The 25,711-nt window shown below is 42.4% G+C and overlaps 1 protein-coding gene across 1 annotated transcript in view; it reads left to right on the top strand.

Annotated features, from left to right (window-relative positions):
• Positions 1–25,711, top strand: part of Setd7 (SET domain containing 7, histone lysine methyltransferase) — a 56,992-nt gene that overhangs the window by 17,129 nt on the left and 14,152 nt on the right. Inside the window, exons 4-7 of the mRNA XM_015479053.2 lie at positions 311–440; positions 13,471–13,672; positions 17,764–17,953; positions 22,466–22,547. Of these exons, the coding sequence (XP_015334539.2) occupies positions 311–440; positions 13,471–13,672; positions 17,764–17,953; positions 22,466–22,547 (604 nt within the window). The remainder of the gene's footprint in view (positions 1–310; positions 441–13,470; positions 13,673–17,763; positions 17,954–22,465; positions 22,548–25,711) is intronic.

The following is a 25,711-nucleotide window of genomic DNA, read 5'->3' as shown; positions in this document are numbered from 1 at the left end:
TAGATGGTACATTGTAGCCAGCACTGCAGATCTTATTGATAATAGCCCTCAGTCCCACATGAGCTGCAAGCCTATTTAAATTTCACATTCTGAAATGTGGCCAAGTCCCTGTAGACCTGTCAGTTCACAAGTGTTCATGATCCAGTGGGTGCCACCAGTGTGAGTGAGATGAGAAAGCTTTGCATGTTTGACCACCTGGTGCCGAGGAAGGGGTCCTTGGGCAACCCCAGGACTTGCCTGGCAGCATCCGGGCTGACAGTGGTGGGGATCCCAGACTCTGTTAAGCTTTGCCTTGTGGTTCTTTCCGCAGGACACCTGGATGACGATGGATTGCCGCATGGGTTCTGCACAGTCACCTACTCCTCCACCGACAGATTTGAGGGCAACTTTGTTCATGGAGAAAAGAATGGACGTGGGAAGTTCTTCTTCTTTGATGGCAGGTAGCACTCACTGTTTTGTTTTTTGTTTTGGAGGGAACTGAACTATTTCACATGAAGGAATGATACAAATGAAAGAATTCCAGTGGAAATTTTTGTACAACTTATATAAAAGGTAAAAAGGTAACCCCAATATGTATGTGCTGCTTTGGTGGCTGAGATGTCACCCCGGTGGCTATCGGGAAGCCACCGTCAGGTGTGCAAAGCCCATGATGGATCTGTCTAGCTGATACTCTGCCCTGCCAGATTCAGGGCCCCCCATCTTGCACAAGTTCATTCATTACATGGTCACCCAGTTCTCTGATGGATCTCACCTGATCATTCAAGTACTGTGATGCATCTCAGTGAGGTCACACAAGTGCAGGTCACTTCTGTTGGTGGCCAGTTTGGGCAATTCCAGCAGAGACTGATTCCATTTCTTCTTAGTGTAATGAGCACACCTGCCTTCAGCCTACTCTGTCAGCAGTTGTGGTTTCTCAATTCGGCTGCCTGGGTGACTCCTTAGCTTCATCCCTTCCTTACATTCCCTCTCCTGACGAGGTTGTGGAAGAATACATCTGGCAAAACCCTACAAAGCCACATCATTGCAGTTCAAGAAGTAAGACAATGGGGTAGACAGTGGGGTACAGAGCTCTAGACTCACGGCACGCTAGATGCCTGCCTTTGGGATAATTGGTCCTTCTATGTGATTCCGTCACACTGATGTCTGTGCTAGTATTTTCCATGGTTTACCTGTAGTCAAAGCACTTTCACTTGTACCACCTGGACAAGGTATGTCACGTCTCTTCTTGCTTCCTTTCATAAGGATGCCACGTGGCAGAGGCTGTTTGCCCTCCTGTGATGGCCAGGTGTGACTGGAGGACTTTTCTCTTTGAGGGAGAGATAGGGTTCCATGGGCCCCCCTCTTCAGCAAGGTCTTCTTCCATGTCAGCTTCAGAAGCAGTGAATTTCTCAAGCAGTTAAAGAAATCTATTATCAGACCCGTCGAGTGGGAAATACAGAAAAGACTTCGCTGAGGTTACAGGAGCGTGTGGGTGATGGCACCCTTTACTACACCCCTAGCATTGGTGATGCGCCAGCACTTTCTAAACTTGAGGAAAGGGGATGTCTAGCTGGCAGCTGAAGGGTGATCCCAGGCACTGGCATGCCACCACAAACCTTTTTTTGAAATGCTGTGGGTTGATTTCAGAGATGACAATTGTTCCTCCATTCTCTGATCTAAGAAAGTGAGGAAAGCAATAAGAATTGACCATAGGACTTTTGTAAAGTTTTATTTCAGGAATTGGGGATTTGGCTCAGTGCCTGGCAAGCAGAAGGCCCTGAGTTCCATTCTTGGCAGTGGAGAAAAAAAGTTTCATTTTAATGACTAATGCCACCCTTTCCTTTCCTATTGTCCCCAACCCCTCACCCCACATGATATTTATCAGAATTCTGCTTTCACACTGTCAATGTAAAACTGGCCAGGTAGCTCTCTTCTCTTCTTTCATCCTAATGGGAATGCCCACTGGAGACCTGGCCAAGGTGCTGGTCTCCCACGTGCCTGGCAACCTGCCCAGAGGGCAGCTTTTCCCACCCATTTCCACCGCAGCTGACGTAAAGTTCTTTTTCTTGACAGTCCCGTTTTACCTTATACTGCAAGCATTCTCCTCTCTCTGCGACCACTTACATGAATGTCTTCTTTCGGCTGCTCCATATCCAAGGACAGAGATTTCCGTGGGCCAGATTCTATGTCTGTAACATCTCTTATGCTCCATAGCACTTTCCCTTGATTTGATACTAAAATCAAAACCGTAATAGAGTCCTTACTGAGTAGGGAGCTGAAAGAAAAGTGTGGAATTCACCCAAAACGCACCTCCCCCAGGCTTCCCCAATCTGATAGTTTGATAATTATAACCAGTGACTGAAAACGGCCCAACAGATTTGGTTAAAGTTGGTGATTTGATGTTGGTTACCTTCTTGCCTCACAGATCTGATAAACAAAAGTACTGATGGTCCAGACCCAGTTTCTGAACCAGAATGCCAAGAACGAGCAGGATGTCGCCCCCGGTTTGCTGAGCAAGGCCTGAGCCTTCATGAAGACCAGGCCCCATGAGCTCCAGCCACTGACCTAGTGGGCCACACACATGCAGAAATCTGTGTGTGTGTGTGTGTGTGTGTGTGTCATGACATGAAAACTTCAAAGCATGGGGTCAGGTGGAAGCCCAGACCCTCCAGCTAGAAATAAATTCATTGACTCTTTTTTTTTCTTTTCAAGGCTCCCATTCACTAATTTCCATACCTACCACTCAAGTATTGCCAGTCAGGGTGGTGCATGCCTAGAATCCCAGCCACCTGGGAGGCTGAGGCAGGAGGATTTCAAGTTCAAAGCCAGCCTCAACAATTTAGTAAGACCCTAAGCAACTCAGCGAGACCCTGTCTTTAGATAAAAATATTTTTTAAAAGGGCTGGGGATGTGGTTCAGTGGTTAAGAACCCCTGGGTTCAATCCCTGGTACCAAAAAAAAAAAAAAAAACAGTATATTGTTGGCTAGGATGTGGGGAGGGGGGTGCCTGGTTGATCTTCAGAGAGGCCAGGGCCAATACCCTGGGTAAGAGGGTGGTTATTGCACATGAGAATCTATGCAGGGACAGGCCCTCAGAAGGTCACTGTCATCCTTCATAATCCCAATACATGTCTTGATGTGAAATGTCTGCTAAGAGAATTTTCTGCAAAAATTAGTGAGCATCTTATGACTGAAACAAAGGCTGTGGAATCTATTGCGTCTTTTAAGAAGGTATAGTTTTGGTGGGGTGTGGCACACGGGAAGCCATTTATTTCTACAGGGGCAGCATCTCTATTTACATTTATCTGTTAATATTTCCTCCCTGTTACCACTCCTGATTATTAGGATCTATGTGTTGTTAAAAATATGTGGGGGTGGGGGTGGGGCTGGGGTTGTGGCTCAGTTGGTAGAGTGCTTGCTTAGCACATGGGAGGTGCTGGGTTTGTGTCCATTTATTATAATTTTTTTTTTAATTAAGTGGGACTCTACAGTCAAGGCCTTTAGTCAGTCAAGGCCTTTAGTCTTGAAATATTCCCTGCAAAAGTCTGAAATCAAGCTTTTGAAGTAAAGGTCAGGAAACAAAAAGTTTTGTTAAAGAAACTTGCTTAAACCTCTAGTGCTGATCTATGATCCCATTAAAGGGTTTCTTTGCAATTGTAGAAACCTGTGTTTGGAAAGCAAGAAGGAAAATCACAAAGTGTAGTAACAGAAGATGCATTTTTAGTCTTATATGAAACCTGAACCCAGATGTGCAATCATGCGAAGGGCTCAAATGAATGTGAAGAAAATTTTAGAATCAACTTTCCCCTTGACATAGAATATAATAAGCCTGATTAAGAACAATAAGCATCCACATTTACAGGAGAAATGATCTTGTTAAAATTTTTAACCAAGTTCCTAGAGAGAAGCAGAATATTTTAAAGGTTAAAAATATAGCAAATGCTTGGTGGATTAAAACTCTTCAGAATCACAGAAATGTAAAAAAGGGTTCCTTTTTTTAAACCCCACCCCTACCCCATGTCACCAAGGTGACCACTGTTGACAGAAAAGGTGAACATCTTTTTTTTTTTAACATTTATTTTGAGGTGTAGGTGGACACAACACAATGCCTTTATTTTTATGTGGTGCTGAGGACCAAACCCCGGTCCTGCCTGTGCTAGGTGAGCGCTCTACCGCTGAGCCACAATCCCAGCCCCAAGGTGAGCATCTTAAGGGTGCTCAAGGTAAAAACAGAAACAGCTAGCTATGGATAAATCAGCTGAAAGAAACAGAACGGTCATTGTTCTCCCCTTCCCTACTGTCTCAGCTTCAGAAAGTTTGCAGGTTTGTATACCATAATCAAGACTTGGTCGTCCCTGTATTTGTGACAAAATGTGCAACAGGAAAGCTAAGTTACTGGAACTGGCTGGTTAAGTTGGAAACCTAGGTTAGACCACTCATCCTTCACCTGACAGTTTATCCCTAGAATGAGGAAGGAATGGGAAAATAAACTAGTTTTTTTTTAATTGTCTTTTAAAACAGCTATTGTTTTCCATTTTACTCTCTCCTTAAAAGAGAGAAGAAGCCAGGTACAGTGGCACACACCTGTAATCCCAGCAACTCAGGAGGCTGAGGCAGGAGGATCACAATTTTGAGGCCAGTCTCAGCAATTTAGGGAAACTCTATCTCAAAAAAATAAAGAGGGCTGGGGATGTAGCTCAGTGGTAAAGCATTCCTGATCTCAATCACCAGAATCACCAAAAAAAAAAGGGGGGGGAGAAAAAGGGAGGGGAGAGAAGAAATTTTTCCTAAAATTAAGTAATTGGGATTTCTTCTTAATATCATTCTGGTTCTAAGGTAGAGGCACATGTGTGGGAAGGTAAACGGGATCTCGAGGCATTGTTCGTGTGGATCTGGAATCTGGCACTAGAGGATTTATGGGAGTACTAAGGGATATTAGGAAAATATCTAATATTTTGATGTATACATCTCTAATCTTTATAATTCCCCAATTCTGGATGTTTATTATCATGTATTTTTCTTTAATTGTTCTCACTTCAACCAAGATTTATGGATCTCAAGGCAGAATTTGTCACTGTCCTAGAATGGTTAGAAGAGGAGGAAGTTCCAGTTTAGATTGGCTTTCTTTTGGGCTTTGGGATATTAGGGAATTGTTTCTTAGCCTGAGAAAAAGATGAGTTAACTCATTTGCTCATATCTATGTATGCACACGCACACATGTAGATATATGAGTAATATATAAAATAGTTACAAATCTATAATGCATCATGTGTTGTTTGCTGTGTAAACATGATGCTTCTCCTTGACATGCCAGTTAGATTTCAAAGTATTAATTTCCCCATGACTTCATTCTGTGTCCAAGTCATCTTCTGATGTTGCTTGCTACACTGGTGCGTCCAGCCAAGAGAGCTCCTTGTAGTTTATCACTGGCCCAGTAACCTGAACGAGGGTATCTGATGAGCCCCTAAAGTGATACTTCTATGCAGAATTTCTTGTGCTACATTTTAAGAAAGGGTTTGGTCACATTTCAGAGAAAATGGAGTTGGAGTGGACTTCTGAAGTCATGTCTCCCAGCCTCTCACACAAGGCAAAAGTCCTTCATGTTCCTGAGTGTTGTCCAGCTCTTGTAGGACTAGGCTCAGCAAATGTATTCATCTGTATTCTAAAGAACAGTCCGAATTGAGGCAAAAGATTTTGTAACATGCAGCAAGCAAGGGAATGCAAAAGAAATAGGTACCTCTGAATATCTGCACATCCGTTCAGCACTGGGCTCTGCCTTCACAACAATCCGCCGCGTTGGTTTCATGATTCCATTTTAGGTATGAAGAAACTAAGGCTAAATAACCGTCCCGTGACCACCTAGTTCGTAGGAGCTGGAGCTGGGATTCAACCAAGATGAGGCCCTCTGTCCACTACATGTGTCCCCTCCTCCAACTACAAACAGGGAGATAGCTGGTCCTCACGCCTTCCCTCCACACTCTCATGGGGCTTCAGGTCACTCAATAGCTATAATTATGAAAAATTCAAAGGAGGCCTGGGGTGAACCCAGTCCTTTTAACAACTTGGTAGGAGCTTGGCAGACTGATGGAAGGTTCTAGCTGGTTGGCCTCCCTAAACTTCAGCTTTCTCATTTGTAAAATGGGAATAAACAAACCTACTTCTCAGAGTTGTTGTGATTAAATGAGGAAACGTGGAGAGACCTTATTGAATGTAGGGCCTCTCCTAGGTGCTCAGAGGAATCGGTGGATGGATGGAGACGATGATCCGTCATCATCGTGGTCACTGTGAGTGGACAACGGTGACTGGGGACTGTGTTGGGAAAAGCTCAGAGTGCCTGCATCTCCTTCTGCTCCCAGTGTCACTCGACAGGCAACACAGCAGACTTCTGTGACTTCAAAAGGTGTGGAGATGTCTCCCCACCAGCAAGCAAACAGTTCTGTGGCTGGTGTCCTCTCATCCAATTCTGTCCTGATGCTGTCTACACGAGACAGCGTCACACTCCACAGGCGGAGGGCTCAGTCTCCAAGACTGCTCCCACTACATGCCAAGCTCAAGGTCCATGCCGTTTGACCCGTGCTTCTGACTGACCAGCTGAAATTTGAGGCTTCCACAATCCCATTCCCACGTTCTGTAGTCAGCTGGAGCCACTCAAGGAGACGCTCATGTTCCCTGGTTCGTCTTATATAAGATGCTGCAAAGGGTACCCATGCAGAAATGCGCAGGGCGAGGCCTGGGGAAGGGGCCTGCGTGGCACCACCAAGCCATCTTAGAAGTATAACTTGCCATGTCCGTATCTGGACGCTCTTGGAACCCAATCCTTTGGGGTTTGTGGGGAGATTTCATCGTGGTAACATGATTGCTAATAGCTGGTGGGGAGCGCAGAAAGCCTGTCTCTTCAGATTCTTTTTGGGTCTCTGTGCAGCACTCCTCCCTCCAGAGTATGAACAGGACCCCTCTGGAATGAGGGGGTCTTATGACCTACTCTCAGACAATGGCTGGTCAGAGATTTTCTCTATGGCCAGCTCCTGCACAGAAAGGCAGGGGATGATTAGAGTTTCTGTGATCCGCCTTGGAGAAGAGAAATTCTAGTTTCGATAGCCTGCCGGGGGGAGGGAGTTATGGGTCAAGAAGCATGGCTGAAAACCAAACTATAAATATATCACAGTATCTCAGTGTCTTAATCAGTTTTGGCCTGCTGTAATAAACGCTATCTGAGTGTTTTAAACAACATTCACCAGCCAGGCGCAGTGGCACAGGCCTATAATCCCAGCGGCTCAAGAGACTGAGGCAGGGGGATCACAAGTTCAAAGCCAGCCTCAGCAACTTAGCAAGGCCCTAAGCAACTCAGTGAGACCCTGTCTCTAGATAAAATACAAAACAGGGTTGGGGGTGTGACTCAATGGTTAAGCACCCCTGGGTTCAATCCCTGGTCCCAAAAATAAATTAAAAAAAAATAAACAACATTCCCTTCTCACAGTTCTGGAGGCTGGAAGCCCAAGACCAGGGAGCTGGCTGGTACATGTCTGGTGATGATGGCTTCCTGGTTTAGATGGCTTCCTTCTCCTTGTGCTGCCTCCCCATGGTGCAGAGGAGGGAGAGAGGAAGTGGGCTCTCTAATGTCTTTTTATAAGGGCACTAAACCCATTCTGGAAGCTTTTGCCTTCATGACCTAATTATCTCTCAGAGCCCCACCTCCTGAGCCCATCTTCCTGGGGGTTAGGATTTCAACCCAAATATTGGAGAGTCAGAACTTTTCTTAGGTTTTTTTTTCTTTTTTGTTTGTTTGTTTAGTTTTGTGGTTGTTTGTTCTTTGAGAGTAAAGCCAAATTGCACTAATTGCTCCTCAGATATTTTATTGCTATTTTGAGCTTTTATGATAATCAGATCTTATAGACTCATAGATCTTCAATATGTTTTTTCAGGGTTAAAAACAAACAACAACAAAAAGAAAAATAGAAACACAATATAGCATACATCTAGAAGCACTACAGTCTTGCTTATCACACTTGTGAAGCATGAAGTTATTGGTTAGAAATCGCTTGGGCTAGGCTGGGGCTGTATGTAGCTCAGTGGTAAAGCGCTTGCCTCACATGTGTGAGGCACTGGGTTTGATCCTCAGCACCACATAAAAATAAATAAAGATACTGTGTGTTTATCTACAACTAAATAAATATTTTAAAAAAAGAAAAAGGAAATAGTTTGGGCAGAGGGGCAGAGGTTGTGGCTCAGTGGTAGAGCATTCACCTAGTAGATGCAAGATGCTGGGTTCGGTCCTCAGCACCACATATAAATAAATAAATAAATAAATAAAAATAAAGGTATTATGTCCAACTACAACTAAAAAAAAAAAAAAGAAAGAAAGATTGGGCAGAGTTGGGTCTTATTGTTCCTCACTACTTTGCCATATTTTAAGAGATAATGCATAATGTAAAATAATTCCTAAAACAATATTTTAATATTAAGAGTCACAATTTAATTGGTTAAGAATGGAAATTTAAAGTAGAATTATGATTCATTTTTATATTTCCCTCTTGGTTCTCATGTTGCTGTAGTTGACAAAAGGAAGGGAATAGAATTTAGGCCCATGAGGTGGAAAGCAGCAAATCTTCTAGAGCCTCAGACCCTGACAACAAGCCCACACTGTTTAGTCCCTAATGACATTTGCAAATTCAGATACTGCAGGTGATTTTTAAGTGAAAATGCAGTGGTGTCTGTATAAAATGCAAGTGTATCAGATCTCAAGTGCATCTTGCAAACTATTATAAAACGTATTTTTTTATGTTAAGTTAGATTTCCTAATTTATTACTGAAAACTTCACTGGAAGTATGAGAGCTTTGATAAACCAGAAATGGTCCGTGTGCATGCAGAGAAAGAAATTTAATTAAAATTGATGTTTTCATTTCCTCTAAACTTTCCAGTTGTTTAATTCAGATGCTGGTGCCAGAAAAATTGAAAGACCTTTTTTTTTTTTTTTTTTTTTTTTTTTTGTAATTTCATAACTACTGAAAAATCTGCCAAGATGTTGAAAAGGACTTCAAGAAAATACAAGTTAAGAAATTGTGTGTTGTGATCCCATTTTTGTTAAAACAACAAAAACAAAAGGTGGGAAAATGCATGGTACACCCTTGAAAAAGTCTCAGATGCTGTGCATAATTGGGCACAAATCCTGGGTTTCTGCCTTCCACGGCTCAGGGTGCTTGTGTGTGTTTTCTTTGACAGTAAACACATGTTACCTTTTTAACATAAAGAGCCATTTATTCCACCCTTCCCCTTTCAACTGGGTCACTCATAATTTACTGCAAAAAGAGAGGACTCTTTCTTGCTTAAAAAAAAAAAAAAGTAGAATTGAAGCAGTTTTTAAATTTGACTATCCCAGTGTTTTGTAACTGTCTCCTTGCTTTAAACCCAGTTTCTCAGTGGAAAGCTCCCCATAATAGCCTTGAGGTTCTTGCTTAAGGATGATCTGCTGTTTATATGTAAAGGACTTACAACCTAGATAGAGAAAAATAGGACACATTATTTATTTACTTTTTGCAATGCTGGGAACCAAACCCAGGGCCTTGCACATGCCAAGCAAGCACTCTGCCACTGGGCTACACCCCAGCCCAGGACATGGAGTTTAACCTCAGTAGAGCTTTGGAGTGTTCTAGAATAGTGCCTGACTAAGCTGCAATGAGTAATGGTCTGCAGGGCTGCCTGGCCAGGGTAGACTTTGAGGGAAATTAGGGCTCCATGGGGAAGATGAGGGATCTATGTTCAGACAGTGATAAGCAGATGCTCTAAAACAACTCTCAGGCCAGTTTCTGCAAGAAAGATTAGAAAGCTACTTCTGTGTACCCACTTTTCAAATATAACCACATTGACATTTTAGTGGCTACAAAATAGCACCATTTTCTCTTAGTTTTTTTTTTTTTCCTCTCTTTGAATGGAAAAATGCCAGAGGATTGAAAATATTCAGTATTATCCCAAGGCATTTATGTTTTGAATGAAGAGAAAAGGAAGGAAGGGAGGTGACAGAAAAATTAACTCGTGATTTTTTCCTGAATATGTCCTTGGAGATGCAGAGCTAAAAAGTCAGCTCACTTAGGTTTCAAGGAGGGTGAAAGGAAACACACAGTATGGAAGCTAATGTACATAGAAGTCTGTGAATATATAATGTAAGCCGAAGAGGCAGGAGATGTTTTTTATTCAGGGTGAGAGAGGAACAGGCTTCCTGGGCCACATACCGTCTCTACAACTCCTCAACTCTTCCACCAGCGTCGGAAAGCAGTCACAGGAGGCAAGAAGGAATGTGCATGGCTGTGTTCACATAAAACTTTATTTACAAAAGCAAGTCATGGGTCACAATTTCCAGCCTTCTCTGGAAGGAAAAGCTGGAAAGAAAGCCTGGCTTTGAAGGCCAATCTAAGGAGCTTTTCCCTCATTTCTTCAATGCCAGAGGATTTCAGAGATTTTTATTTCCTTGGAGAACCCAGTTCGAGTGTGTGACATGCCCTTTTTGTCATAAGATTCCATCCAAGTTACCATAAAAAGTTGCCAAGAAAGCTAAGGATAAACAGATGCTAAAGAGTCATGCAGTAAGACTACTGTCCAGCACCTTAAGAATTTGCACTCGTGTGTCCAAAGTCCCCTGGACTAAGAGAGGGAAACAGCAGTTTCTTCATTGGCCATTGGCAAGGAATAGGACAAGCCACTGGATATGGTTATGGGAAAATATGTGCAAGTCTATGTTATTATTTAACTGATTTGCAAGACCTGTGCCTTGAAGATTTGGTCTTAAACCTGAGGAATATTGGCAGACTGGTCCTTTGGGGGATAATTGTACCCAAACATACACAGGAACATTTTGAATGTTGCTGAGAATCCAAAGTCCACAGAGTTGCCAAGATGAGCAAATAAAATCCAGCACACATGGTTAAACTGGAATTTCATATAAACAACAACAACAAAAATTTTTAGTATAATTATGTACTATTTAGTATTTGGGCTGGGCACCATGATGCATGCTTATAGTCCCAGCTACTCAGGAGGCTGAGGTGGCAAGATCATTTGAGCCTAGGCATTCATGAGCAATAGTGTAAGACTATCTAAAAGAAATTTTTTAAATTAAAAATAAATTAATTAAGTTAAAAATTGGTGGGACATACTTAAAGAATTATTTGTTATTTTTCTGAAATTCAAACTTAACCAGGCATTGATATTTTATCTGACAATCCAAAATATGAAGATGAATGATTAAGTTGTTTTTTGTACTGTATATTGCATCAATATGTCAGTTGATTAGTAATCGTTCTCCAAGGTGGTTTTTTTTTTCTTTAATTGTGGGAGTCTAATAATGGTTGAATCTCATTAATTTCAGCCTCACTGATTTGGAATTTTGATTATTTATGCAACGGCTATGCTAAGTGCATTTTCTTCATGAATTTAGTAAGCCTATTTGTCATTGATAGTGCAAACAAAGCTGAAAGAGAACTATTTATCTCCTTGGGAGGCTGCAAATAGTGTAATTACAATGTCATCAGGGGCTATCGCCTGTTAGGCTGTACTTTTCATTTAATAATTATAGATCGTTCTCAGTCATTCATTAAAATAAGACAAGTCTTTACCAGGCAGTCAGGGACAGCCACCTCAGTTCCTGTGGCCACTTTGCATCCCATGTACCCCAGCACCCCATGTGTGCTCATCCTGCCTGGCTCAGGACACGGTGTGTGCCCACCAGGCCAAACAGTCCAGTTGTGTGTTCTGTCTTCATGTTCTCTAGAGCTGCACACAGTGCTTGCTACACAGAAGGCACACTCTAAATGCTCACTGTTTGAGTGAATGAATGAATGAATGAATGAGTGAATATAGTTACACATACTAAAATAATCAATGAATGAGTGTTACATGCATATATTAAAACAATCATGATGTTTTTGTTTCTAAATTTCTCACATTTTAAATTTTAAACATAGTTTGAGCCAGGCACAGTGGCTCATGCCTGTAATCCCAGTGGCAGGAGAATGGTGAATTCAAAGCTAGCCTCAGCAAAAACGAGGTGCTAAGCAACTCAGTGAGACCCTGTCTCTAAAGAAAATACAAAATAGGGCTGTGGATGTGGTTCAGTAGTCAAGTGTCCCTGAGTTCAATCCCTGGTACCAAATAATAATAATAATAATTTGAGCTGCTCTTATTCCAAATTTTAGTATATAAAGGAAACATTTGGTAGGGTTAGTTTCATTGCATAGCCTTTGATAGGACACAGAAGTCCTGTTTCTGAACTTCCAAGGGTGTTTTCTGGGGAGAGAGATAAAGGGGTGCTGGTACATCACCACAGCACTGCTCTCCCACCTAGTACCAGGGCTCAGGCGTTATCAGAGACATGACATCAGCAGGGTGAGCCATGGTCTTCCTTCTTGCCCCCACTGGCCATGATCGTGTGTGTGTGTGTGTGTGTGTGTGTGTGTGTGTACAGCCCCATACCACCTAAGAATGGCGTGACAGGCAGAATGTAGGATAGTGAACCCCATACGGTTATACTGTGGCCTGAGTGTGTTGTAGGCTATACCATCTGGGTTGTATAGGTGCACTCACAATGTTCACACAATAGCAAAATTACATGTGCCTCACCAGGCATGGTGGCACATGCCTGTAATTCTAGCAGCTCAGGAGGCTGAGGCAGGAGGATCCTGAGTTCAAAGTCAGCCTCAGCAATTTAGCGAGGTGCTAAGCAACTCAGTGAGACCCGTTTTTCTAAATAAAATACAAAATAGGGCTGGAGATGTGGCTCAGTGGTCAAGTGCCCAAGTTCAATCCCCAGTACAAATATATATATATATATATTTCTCAGGAGCTGTTCTCATGTCGAGTGATGCATGACTTATATCTGTGTGTCACACAAACATACACATATGTCCATACATTTAAATAAATCTCCAGGACCTTCCAAAGAGATACAAGGGGATTACTTGTCTGGATGCCTTTTAAGGCGATCATTGGTGAGCTGCACGTTAGTGATTTGGAGCTTATGTGGGTAGACAGACACACACATAAGTAGCCATGCATTCTTAAAAAAAAAAAAAAAAAAACATATTCTAACCTGCATTCGTCTTATTGGCGATCCCTGTAACCATCGGAAAGAGCTTGAGAACTCCCAGTGAGTTCTGGCCCTCTCTTGAGGGAGATCAACGTGAGTGGTTTATAAGTGGCAAAGGTAATGCCGGAATTTCTCTGGCCCCGTGTGGCTTGGTCTCTAGCCCCAGAAACATATTTAGGTGAGGTCTGCCCTCGGTTCCACCTGTGGCTTTCTTCTTCTCTTTCCTCCAGCCGACAAAGGATTATGGGAGTTAGATCTCATCCTCCCTCCTCCCCTCACCCACTTTACCAGGGTTCAGGAGGGTGCCCTGCGCCTGTCGGGCTGGACAGGGCTGGACATCAGGGCCTCGGGCGGGGTCCTGTCCTGGGGAGAGTTGAGTCTGTCTGACTGTCCCTCTTTGTCCTCCCCCTCACAGCACCCTGGAGGGGTACTACGTGGACGACGCCCTGCAGGGCCAGGGCGTCTACACTTACGAGGACGGCGGCGTTCTCCAGGGCACCTACGTGGACGGAGAGCTGAACGGCCCAGCGCAGGAGTACGACACGGATGGGCGCCTGATCTTCAAGGGGCAGTACAAAGACAACATTCGCCATGGAGTGTGCTGGATCTACTACCCAGTAAGCCTGCGTCTGCTCCTGTGGGAAGGTGTGGTGCAGTTAAGACAGAGCCGGGTGCGCGCTCTGCTCCAAATGGAGGCGCTGCAGAACCGGAACCGAGCAGCCCAGTCGCTGAAGCCCAGAGTCTGGGAGGCCCGGGCATGCTGTGCGCTGCTGACGTAGGCTTAGTCCTGGGAGTTGGTCATTTTTTAGAGTCGTTTTTGGGAAAGAATGATTAACTGGGATGAATCAATTTTATCATACCACTAACCAAGTAAAAGATAATATATAGATATATACACACACATTGCTTTTAATTCCTTTTGGCATATAGAAAGAGTGGTAGGCTATTTCATTGTTGCTATTTATTGTGTTTTCTTTCTCATATGTAAGATTAAATCCAGAGATTTCCTTTTTTTTTTTTTTTTTTTTTTGTTACTACACCATTGTTTACTTTCACAATGTCACTACTTTTGAAGTCGATTTATAGTTTATATTGCTTGAATTAAGGTGATTTAATCTAACTTGCCTGAGTAATTGGTGAGAGTAAACTGGAATTTATTAGAGCAAGTAGACATGGCAAAACCCCTAGTTCAGAATTAATGTTCTAATTTTTGTTCACATTTCAAATATCCCCTCTGTTCTTAGTGAGTTTCCAGAAAATATTTCAGAAAATAAACCTTAGGGAATATTTTATTTAATATTTTGTCATATCCAGATGCTTACTCTGAACCCTATCTTCTTACAATTTAAAAATGTTAATAAAAACAAATTATTACATATGTAACGAGAAAAATAGCTCCCATTAAATCTACTTACACATTATTGTTCTTAAAAAGTTAAACTGAGTACGGAAGTGCATGCCTGTAGTCCCAAGAACTCAGGAAGCTGAGGCAAGAGAACTGCTTGAACCCAGGACATCATAGCAAGACCCATCTGGAAGGAAGGAAGGAACATATACTCTAGGAAAAGAAGGTGTAAAACATTTGCTAAGAGTTACAAAAGCGGGGCTGGGGTTGTGGCTCAGTGGTAGCACGCTTGCCTAGCATGTGTGAGGCACTGGGTTCAATTCTCAGCACCACATATAAACAAATAAATGAGTAAAGGTCCATCAATAACTAATAGTTTTTTTTTTTAATTACGAAAGCATTTACATATCCTCGTGGTAGGATCCATGACTGATCATAAGTCATTTCAGTTACCACCTAGAAAAAGGCAAGTGGGACAGGAAGAGGGGAGGCACTTGCCACCTTAAGGAGACTGAGATTGGGCTTCCTGAGGACCCAGGTGAGCCTCTGCTGGGGAGGTGCTGAAATGACAGAGAACCTTGAAGTCACAGAAGCAAGTGGAACTCTGTAGGCAGAGAGAGGCAAAATAGAGATCCCCAGGCTCTCCCACTGCCTGTCATTTAACTTGTGAATAGGATCAACTTACAATCGCTGTGAGATCAAAGATGCTCTAAGCTGGGGGACTGCGTTCACCTCTCTCAGTGTTGTTGCACTTTGAAAACTAAAAATGCAGCTACATGTTAATAAGTAGCCTTAATTATTATCTTATTAAATGCCAAGAGAAGCTGCCTTTGGAAGGAAGGGCTAATGAGTTCTTAGCTTTCAGAAGTGGTTGGTAATGCCTGTTTTAAGTGTGGTATCTGTGGGCAGTTGAGGGGGTGGCTCACACTCCTCTGCTGTCTGGAGTCTGAAACAGTTAAGAAATAGACTCAGGAGTCAGAGGTCAAGTTGTCAGTTTTTATTATGGCAGGGTTGGGTTGGAGGTGTGGTATGGGCCCATGGCCTTCTACTCCTTCCCCTGGGAACTGAGCAGATGGGCCAGCTCTCCACAGTGGCTAGAAGGCTGCATGTTTCCCCGGGGGTTGTGGGCCTGCCTCGAGGAGCTTCCAATGGAAAGGGGAAATCAGGCAGCAGATAAGGGCCTGAGAAAGAAAAAAAAAAGGCAGATGCCTGAAAGAAAACTTTATCTTGATACTCCCCACCCAAAGAAGAAATGGGTGTTGGTGTCAGACCTGCCCTCTAGCCGGCTACATCGCTTGAATGACTCCTCACTCCACCAGGGGGAGCCAGCGAGCAGAGGCCGGAATCCACAGCTTCCTACCCAGCACCCCCCAGAGAGCAGACAAGGATATTTCTGTGTGAAGGAATCAAAACAGGAAAAGAATTTATTCTTCCCGCAGTGCTTATAGGCTCACTCTAAGAAGAGTTCATTTCTTTCAAGAAATTCCCTCAAACTGTAAAACAAAGTTCTTGATTAAAAATGCATAACTCTTTGGACATTATTTGGAATATTATCCCAGCTACTTGGGTGACTAAGGATGGCAAGCTCAAGGCCAGCTTGTGGATAGGATCAACTTACAGTTGAGCAAGACCACGTCTCAAATTAAAAAAAATAAAAAGGGCTGGGAGGTAGCTCAGCAGTAGAGTGCCTGTGAGCTCAATCTCCAGTATCCAAAAATAATAACATAAAATAAAAATGCATAACTCCTTTGGGAAATAAAAGAATTCTATTTTATCATTCTAGAGAAATACATTCACTTCTTCCAAAACCAGAAGTTTAAAGCATTTAAGGGAAAAGGTATGAAGAATAGGAAGAAAGACTTCTATTTTAAATTACTAGTAATGGTAGTGGTTTATGTTCGGGCATGTCATAAGCCCAGGCTCAGTAATCCTCACTGACAGCCTGAAGGCATTATGCACAAAGTATTGTCCTCATTTATGCCTAGTAAGAATTAATTTGGGGAGGAGGAAGAGCAATAAATAGAGTACTAGTGCACTTTCTACCTATGAAAAAATGCTTCCAAGTGTTTTTCCTCTTATGGGAGCACTGAGATTCATTTTAATTTATAAACTTTTTCCCACAAAGAACAATTAGACTGTGGCGAGGCATAGAAATCAAATATACCATGTAATTGATTTCTGTTGTTTCTCAATAAGCAGCAAAAGTCACCCACATCACTGACTTTGAGTAGCTATTTCTAGATCCTTGAACCAGGGAAAATAACCAAGCTTTTAGCAATGTTATGGCATTTACATTATATCAAACATGTAAAGATCTTAGATTTCAAAGTTATACCATAAGGGCCTTCAGGGTAGGGCATGAGGGGGAAGGAACTGGATTGAATTATGCATTGTTTCTTGGACCCCTGGGTCAATTAAAACAGTATTTATGGGTTACCTACTATGTCCGTGGAATCTAGTAGGATACAGAATTCTATCATAGCCTCTATGCTAAAGTACACAGTGATCCTTAGGTATGAAGCAAAACCGGCTCCTCTTACTGAAGGAGGCAAAAGGAAGCAGTAAATAGAGTGTGAAGTGATTGAGAGAGAATTGAGTTCATCTGATTTCACTTTGCCTTTGGTGTTAAGGTTAGGGGTAATGGTTTGGGAGGCTAAGGCAGGAGGATCATGAGTTTAAAGCCAGCCTCAGGAATTTAGCGAGACCCTAAACAACTTAGCCAGCCCCCGTCTCTAAATAAATTGTAAAAAGGACTGGAGATGTGGCTCAGTGGTTAAGCGTTCCTGGGTTCAATTCCTGGTACCAGAAAAAAAGATAATGATATAGGATTCTCAGAAAGGCAGTGTCCGGAAGTCCTTTTGTTTCTCTCTTAGAAAATGCAGACAAATCTATATTTACCCATGCACACCAAATTAATTCTTAGATACATTTAAACCAAAGATTTTCTTAACAGACTAGAAATCCAAAATCTAACATTAAGTAGATCATAGAAATGGCAGGTAGGATTGCCTTGATATTAGCCAGAGGTAATGTTACATTGTTTTAAATGTCTGCAACTAATGTTCCAAATGTAACATGTTTGTTTCTTAAATAACAAAGCAAGATAGAGAATCTGCAGGGAGTCTGGGGATACAAAGTGTAACTCGGTTTCTCACCCTTTACCAGCCCTTGTGTATGTAATATCACCACAGTGTTTTTGTAAGGGTCTGGAAAGTTACATGCACACGGGGATATTAACTTGAGGAGCTATGTTTCATGTTCTCACTCTTGCTACTAATAGTGCAGAATGGAAATTTCTTGAACTCGTGCCCTATAGATAAATACTATATATAATATTTTCTGGGTTTTGGTTTCTCCCATCAGGACGGAGGCAGCCTTGTAGGGGATGTCAACGAGGATGGGGAGATGACTGGAGAGAAGATAGCCTATGTGTACCCTGACGAGAGGACCGCGCTTTATGGGAAATTCATTGATGGAGAGATGATCGAAGGAAAACTGGCCACGCTCATGGCCACTGAAGAAGGGAAGCCTCACTTTGAACTGATGCCTGGAAGTAAGTTGAACGCACTTCAGATGGGTGATAGGCCAAGAGAAGTCTCTCGACCTGAGTAGCACACTGTAATGGTGCCTTAGTCAAGTTTTGCTGCAGAACAGACACTTCACCAACCTGATGGTTTACAGCAGCAGATGTAGGTCTGCTGACCATCTATGCTACAGCTGGGCGAGGCTGGGCCAGAGGATTCTGTTCAGGTTTGATTTGCTTTATGCTTTTTTTTTTTTTCTCTTTTTGAGATAGGATCTCACTGAGTTATTTAGACCGGCCTCAAACTTAGCAGTCCTCCTGCCTCTACCTCCCGAGTCACTGGGATTACAGGCATGTGCCACTGTGTGTCTTAATGATGGGACCTGGGCTGAAGGGACAGTGGCAACTTTGAGCAAGATTTTTCTCACAGTGGATCATAACATGTCACAACAGAAGCAGATCCCAGTGATGTCCCCTAAAGCCTCACCTTGGAACTGACAGAGTGACCAGTTTTCTCTGGCCAAAACAAGTCACACGGCTAAGCCAGATACAAGAAAAACAGAAATTACATCATACACTTTAGTGGGAGTCACTGAAAAGTCACATGACAAGAAGCACAGATAGATGAGTCTATAATACAGTGCAGGAGCTAAGAAATGACAGTAGTAATCCAATCAATGTCAAATGACTACATTTCCAAAGCACAGAACCATGATTTAATGATATTAAAAAGAACCAGATCAGATGGACCTCCGAACCTGTACATACTGGAAGGCTGATTCAACTTGAGCGCTAACTGGAAAAGACAAATGCATAGTGACATTCCCCTGCCCTCTCCAGAACCCAGCATCTTGTATGGAGCACACTCTCAATATATGTGTGAACCCAAGAGAATCCATATGAGGATCTTCTTTGCATGTGCAATATACCACAGTAAAATATTTTTTTCTGGATATAAAATTATTTATTGTAGAAAATTGGGAAACACAAAGAAAAAATTCAAAATTTAGCATTTTGGGTGGCACAGCCTAAGAACGTTGTTTGAATTAGTCTGATGCCTTGGAAACTATAAATGCCTGTATCTCTGGTCCAGGTTAGGTTTGAAGGAGAAAAAAATTAAAAAGGTAATAAACCTATGCCTTAGTAGGCCCAAATAATACTTAGCTATTTGGGATCTGCAGGAGAATCTGCAAAGGAAAGTTCTCCAAAAATAGAAAATCTCACATTTACATTTAAGTCCAACTTGGGTTGCTTTAAATGTCTCCATTTTTATTTTTTAAGTTAAATTTTGAAGCAGTCTAAATGCAATGTGAGGTTCTGGATTGGATCCTGGAACAAAAAAAGCACATTAGTGAAAAACTGGTGGAATCTGAATAAAGTCTGGAGTTTGGTTCCTAGTAATGTATCTATGTTGGTTTCCTAATTTTGACAAATGTACCCTGTAATGTAAGAAGTTAACATTAGGAGAGACAGTGAAAGCTCTCTGTGCTATCTTTGCAACTTTTCTGTATAATTAAAACTATTCCAAGATGAACAGTTTCTTTTTAAAAAGGGAAGCAGTAATCTTTGAGCTACAAACTCTAGTATTTCAGCTCTTGATATGTTCTGAAAAAAAGATAATGTTATAATGTTTTGAAACCAGGAGACCTGGGGCAGGGGAGAATCCCAACTGGTGATCCAATATTTCCAGTTTTTAATTTTTATCTTTTGGGTGCTGGAGTTCAAACCCAGTGCCTTGCACCTGCCAGGCAGCCCATCTTCCCCTGGAGCTACCTCCCCAGCCCAGTGATGCAAAGTTTAACACTTCAGAAATGACAACATTGTTGATAGCAAGAGTCACATGGTTTGAGGGGCTTGGGTTGTGGCACATCAGTAGAGCACTCGCCTAGCACATGCAAGGCACTGGGTTCAATCCTCAGCACCACATAATAAAAATGAATAAAATAAAGGTATTGTGTCCAACTACAACTAATATATATATATAAATGAAAAAAGAGTCACCTGGTTTGAGTCTCAGTTTTAACATCCACCATACTGTGGTCCTGAGCAAGTTATTTATCTTTCAGAACCTATTTCTTCACTTTGAATATGGGTGTTAGCACCTACTATAAAACACCATAATGCAAGTTACTGTTGTTCTTATGTTCTTCTTGGTATGAATAAAAAACTGATTTTTGAGAGTGATAATTGTCAAGGGGATGATTGTTTTTCTTATACTTCCTAGTTACAAATAGCAAACACCCTTCTCGAATCCATGTAGGTTAAAAGAGAAAGGGGCACATTCGTGGGCAAGATTTTGGCAGGCCTCTGGCATTTTAAGGAAATGGTCTTCAAAGGGGTCAGGAAACAGCTCTGTGGGAAAGCGCTAAACTGAAGAGCGTCAGGAACCATGGTTGTCCTGGGCACCTCTGAGGCACCCAAGATCTAGTGTCCTGCCACGTTCCTATGGCTCTCCTCCGCCCTCCTGTTAGTTGGCATTGTTGCTGACTAACCAATGAAGTAGATGTTCCAGGGTCATGTGACCATCTGCTCCATAAAGTTCTCCCCCACCTGCCACCTCACTGGCTTCCTGTACCCCCCCCCCCCCTTCTCTTGGTGCTTTTGTGGCCACAGACTGCTTCTGGATCTCCACTGGCTGGACTTTCTTCTCACTCTTCAGCCTTCCCTGGAGACTCCCTCCCCTGGCCAGGCCCTGCGCTCTCTGGCTCACTGTTATAATCAGTGCTTGCTGAGTGCGTGATGTGTTCTAATCCCAAGTCACAGTGAAAACTAGGGAGGAAAGGAGACGGAAAAGGGAGTGTTGTGCTTGCCTGGAGTCCTGCGTGTCCTAGGGAGTGGAAGAAGCTGTTCTGCAGCCTGGAATACAGGACAGATGTAACCCATTTGTATCGGCAGCGTCCCTGAGGTGTTGTGTTACATGTAGCTGGCACACAGTGTACACTGGGGTTGAAAGCTTTAGTCTAAGGAAGGAGATGGAAATTTATAGAATTTTCACACAAATGTTTGATTTAGGACTGGGGATTTCGCGATTTCGCTCAGTGGTAGAGTACTTGCTTAGCATGTGTGAGGCTCTGGGTTGGACTACACACACACACACACACACACATACAAACACAACACACACACAAGGTTGGTTTAAAAAAAATTGTGTGGTTTTTTTTTTTTCTCTCTCTTTTGAACTAAATGCCTTTCATGGATTGTCTGCTGGTTCGTTTCTTACTGATTTACTCTCAGATCTATTTCTCATTCTTTCTCACCTGCTTCTGTTGCAAGGGGATTCTGCATTTCCTAGGCTTTTCTGTTATCAGTCTTCTGTCTGGGTTTGGCCACAGGGAGGCTACTGGCCCTGGGGCAGACAGGGAGGGTGTTTGGGGAAGCTCCCTCTCTGTGGAGCAGCATCTGTAGCAACAGGCTAGCCATCGCCTCCTGATTCCATCTCCCACCAGGGAAGTCCACCATAACTCTGGCCACCCCAGCCCTAGAGCCCCAGGTGCACCATGTCCCCTTAGACCCCTTAACTTAGAGTGGAGGCTTCCTTTTCCGGTCTCCTCCCTACTCCATCTTGGCTTCTCAGTTCTCCTGTCTCCAGTATAACTAATTACCTGAGTTAAATTCTCTCTTTTTGAAATACTTAAATGGCCTATTTCTTACTTAGTCCTGACTGATTTGGGTTGTTTTCTAACTTTTAATTTGAGACATTTATTTGGGCTTGGGTTGTACAAAAAAAATAGAGGACCTGGTAGCCATTGGTAACCACCGCAGAACTGCCTAATGGATTATTAGTGATGTCTCAATGCCTAAAATAATTTACTTTGCAGCAGTAAGCCCCCTGGTTCTAAATTTTGTTTCTTTACTTATTAGTCTTCAGAACATCATGTCTCCATTATGCTTGATGAGAATTCTCTGAGGCTTATTCTTTGCAGGGAGTCATTGGTAATTCTCGAATGGTTGCACATCTTAGTTTCTGGAAAAACATTACTGATTGGGTTCTGAACCACCTCAACAGAAATAAGATGACTTTGTTAATGATTTATCAAAAGCAGTGAGTGCACTCCTCCTGAATTCTGGAGACTGAATGTTTATTCTTAGTGAAAGAACCAACAGCCAGGGCTCAGTTGTTAGATTTTACAGACTGTCTGGTATGAAGAAAACCACAACAAAATTTTTAACCACTATTCAATTTGATCTGACCAGATATCTGAAAATTCCACAACAAAGCATTTTTTATTAAAAAAAAAAAAACAATTATTAAGTAGCCAAGTATCTTTTAAATTGTTTGAATGAAGAAAATTCTCTTGAATCCCTATCGCAAAATAGGGATTTTTAAGATGCACTTTTAATGGCTGTTCATTAAGACTTGAAAATACAACTGAAGAATAAATCTATTTGAATGGAAAAATTGCATTCGAAAAGGTATAACCAGAATAATCTCTGTGGTTGTTTAGCTCTTTCTTGTGCCTTGGATAGAAGTAAATGTTTTAAATGCTCTTCCCCAACCCTCTACCTGCACTGACGGTTGGCTTGTTTGTTTTTGCTTTTTAGGCTCCGTGTACCACTTTGATAAGTCGACTTCATCTTGCATTTCAACCAATGCTCTCCTTCCAGATCCTTATGAATCGGACAGGTAACTTTTTCCTTATGGGTTGTTTTTTTTCTTATGGTTGTACACAAAGTATATCACACCATTCATGTCTTCATATGTGTACTTAGGGTAATGATGTCCATCTCATTCTACTACCTTTCCTACCCCCATGCCCCCTCCCTTCTCCTCCCACCCCTCTGCCCTATCTAGAGTTCATCTATTCCTCCCATGCTCCCCCTCCCTACCCCACTATGAGTCAGCGTCCTTATATCAGAGAAAACATTTGGCATTTGGTTTTGGAGGATTGGCTAACTTCACTTAGCATTATCTTCTCCAACTCCATCCATTTACCTGAAAATGCCATGATTCTATTCTCTTTTATTGCTGAGTAATATTCCATTGTGTATATATATGCCACATTTTTTTAATCCATTCATCTACTGAAGGGCATCTAGGTTGGCTCCACAGTTTATCTATTGTGAATTGTGCTGCTATAATCATCGATATGGCTGTGTCCCTGTAGTATTCTGTTTTTAAGTCATTTGGGTATAGACCAAGGAGAGGGATCACTGGGTCAAATGGTGGTTCCATTCCCAGTTTTCCAAGGAATCTCCATACTGCTTTCCATATTGGCTGCACCAATTTGCCGTCCCACCAGCAATGTATGAGTGTGCCTTTTCCCCACATCCTCATCACCACTTATTGTTGTTTGTCTTCATAATAGCTGCCATTCTGACTGGAGTGAGATGAAATCTTAGAGTAGTTTTGATTTGCATTTCTCTAATTGCTGGTGATGATGAACACCTTTTCATGTATTTGTTGATTGATTGTATGTCATCTTCTGAGAAGTGTCTGTTCACATCCTTTGCCCATTTATTGATTGGATTATTTGTTTTCTTGGTGTTTAGCTTTTTGAGTTCTTTATATATCCTAGAGATTAGTGCTCTATCTGATGTGTGAGGGGTAAAAATTTGCTCCCAAGATGTAGGCTGTCTATTCACCTCACTGATTGTTTCTTTTGCTGAGAAGAAACTTTTTAGTTTAAATCCATCCCATTTATTGATTTTTTATTTTAATTCTTGCTCTATAGGAGTCTTATTAAAGAAGTTGGGGCCTAATCCAACATGATGGAGATTAGGGCCTACTTTTTCTTCTATTATACGCAGGGTTTCTGATTTAATTCCTAGGCCCTTGATCCACATTGAGTTGAGTTTTGTGAGAAATGGTGAGAGATACGGGCTTAATTTCATTTTGTTGCATATGGATTTCCAATTTTTTTCAGCACCATTTATTGAAGAGGCTGTATTTTCTCCAATGTATGTTTTTGGTGCCTTTGTCTAATGTAAGATAATTGTAATTTTGTGGGTTAGTCTCTGTGTCCTCTATTCTGTACCATTGGTCTACCAATCTATTTCGGTGCCAGTACCATACTGTTTTTGTTACAATTGCTCTGCAGTATAGATTAAAGTGTGGTATAGTGATGCCTGCTTCACTCTTCTTGCTTAAGATTGCTTTAGCTATTCTGAGTCTCTTATTTTTCCAGATGAATTTCATGACTGCTTTTTCTATGAGGAATACCATTGGGATTTTGATTGGAATTGCATTAAATCTGTATGGTGCTGCAATTCCTTGTGGTTTTAATTGTACTGTTTATGTAGAGCTAAAAATCCTAGTGGTGAGCCAGGTGCTATGGTGCATGCCTATAATCCCAGTGACTCAGGAGGCTGAGGCAGGAGGATTTCAAGTTTAAAGCAAGCCTCAGCAACTTAGAGGGGTCCTAAGCAACTCAGTGAGACCCTGTCTATAAATTTAAAAATATAAAAAGGGCTGGGGATGTGGGTCAGTGGTTAAGCGCCCTGTGTTCAATCCTTGGTGCAAAAAAATCCTAGTGATGGGAATTCACATGACTTTCATGCTCTGCTGAAGCTGGGCTCCTTCTGTTCTGTCAAAGCCCCTCATGAGAGTGTCCCTTGTCCTTTGCAAACCTTCCAAATAAATGTTTACATATTCTGAGGATGAGTGTTTTTAATCTCATACAGAATCTCTCCCTAGAGAGGGTTTCTACACTTATCAAGCGCAGAGCAGGGCTCCCATGTTTGCTGGCATGGAAGCTCCAGGTGATCAGAGCCATAGGCCAGGTGGCTCCGCCCTGCCCAAGGGCCCCCTTTCTTAGAGCTCTGGTGGCAAGATTTCTGCTGCACACTCATGCAGTCCTCCAGGGGAGCATTTCACGTTCTTTAAAGCCCTAGCCTTCACCCCCAGAACGTTCCTTTTCTTAGCCCAGCTGAAGGTCCGGAGCGCAAGGCAATTTATTCAATCATCAAGGAAAGTTTGGAAACTGAACATATAAAGCATAAAAACATTCCAGCTTGTAAATGACAAGTCTCTGGTTCTACAAGCTCACTCCAAGTGTCAAGTTCTGTTCCACTTCACATGTTATCCTTGAGGATGGCTGCACTGTACCCTCCATTCTCGGGTGGCTTTTGCTGATACCCTGCTTGGGATCCTTATTCCCTAGCAGCTGGTGTTTCTGAGCAAGGACACCTCTGAGGTTAGTTTTCTCTCTGCCTCGCTCTGATTCGGTCTCTGTCCCCTGACTTAGCTGACAGGGCTGACCCTGCAATGTCACAAGCAATGAATGGCCTCTTTTTGACAAGAGGCTCTGGCCCAGTTACAAAGAAGACAGTTGTGTCTCTGTTGGCCCTAAAACAACACAGCACCGTAACTGTATATATCAGTCTTATTATTGTTGGGGTGATTCTTCATGACACCCTCAAAACAATGAGCAGTTTTCAAAAGCAAACATTTTATGTGACACGGTTCTGCAGGTTGGCTGAGGTTCAGCCCCTTTGGACCCAGATCAACTAGTTCAGCTGGACTAGGCTGGACTCCAGGCTTCAAGTTGGGTTCAGGTCTGTTTCGTGCGTCTTCATTCCAAGACTTGGACTACAGGAGTACAGCCCCCGGGGCATGTTCTTCTCATGGAAATGCTGGAGGAGGCTGGCAGAACTCTTCCAGGGCTCTTCCACCTGAGACCCAGCATGCAGTCGCTTCTGTCCATTCCGCTAACAAAGCAGAATATAGCCAAGTACTAAGTCAGCAGGGCGGACACGTGTGATCCACCACTGGGGAGACCCCTCGAGGTCACCTGGTAAAGTGGCAGGATGTATACTCCTATCACAGAGTAGAATTGGAAGCTGTTATTC

The sequence above is a fragment of the Marmota marmota genome, unplaced genomic scaffold (genome assembly GCF_001458135.2).
Source record: "Marmota marmota marmota unplaced genomic scaffold, marMar, whole genome shotgun sequence".
Classification (NCBI taxonomy): Eukaryota; Metazoa; Chordata; class Mammalia; order Rodentia; family Sciuridae; genus Marmota; species Marmota marmota.
This window is presented reverse-complemented; position numbering and strand designations above follow the sequence as displayed.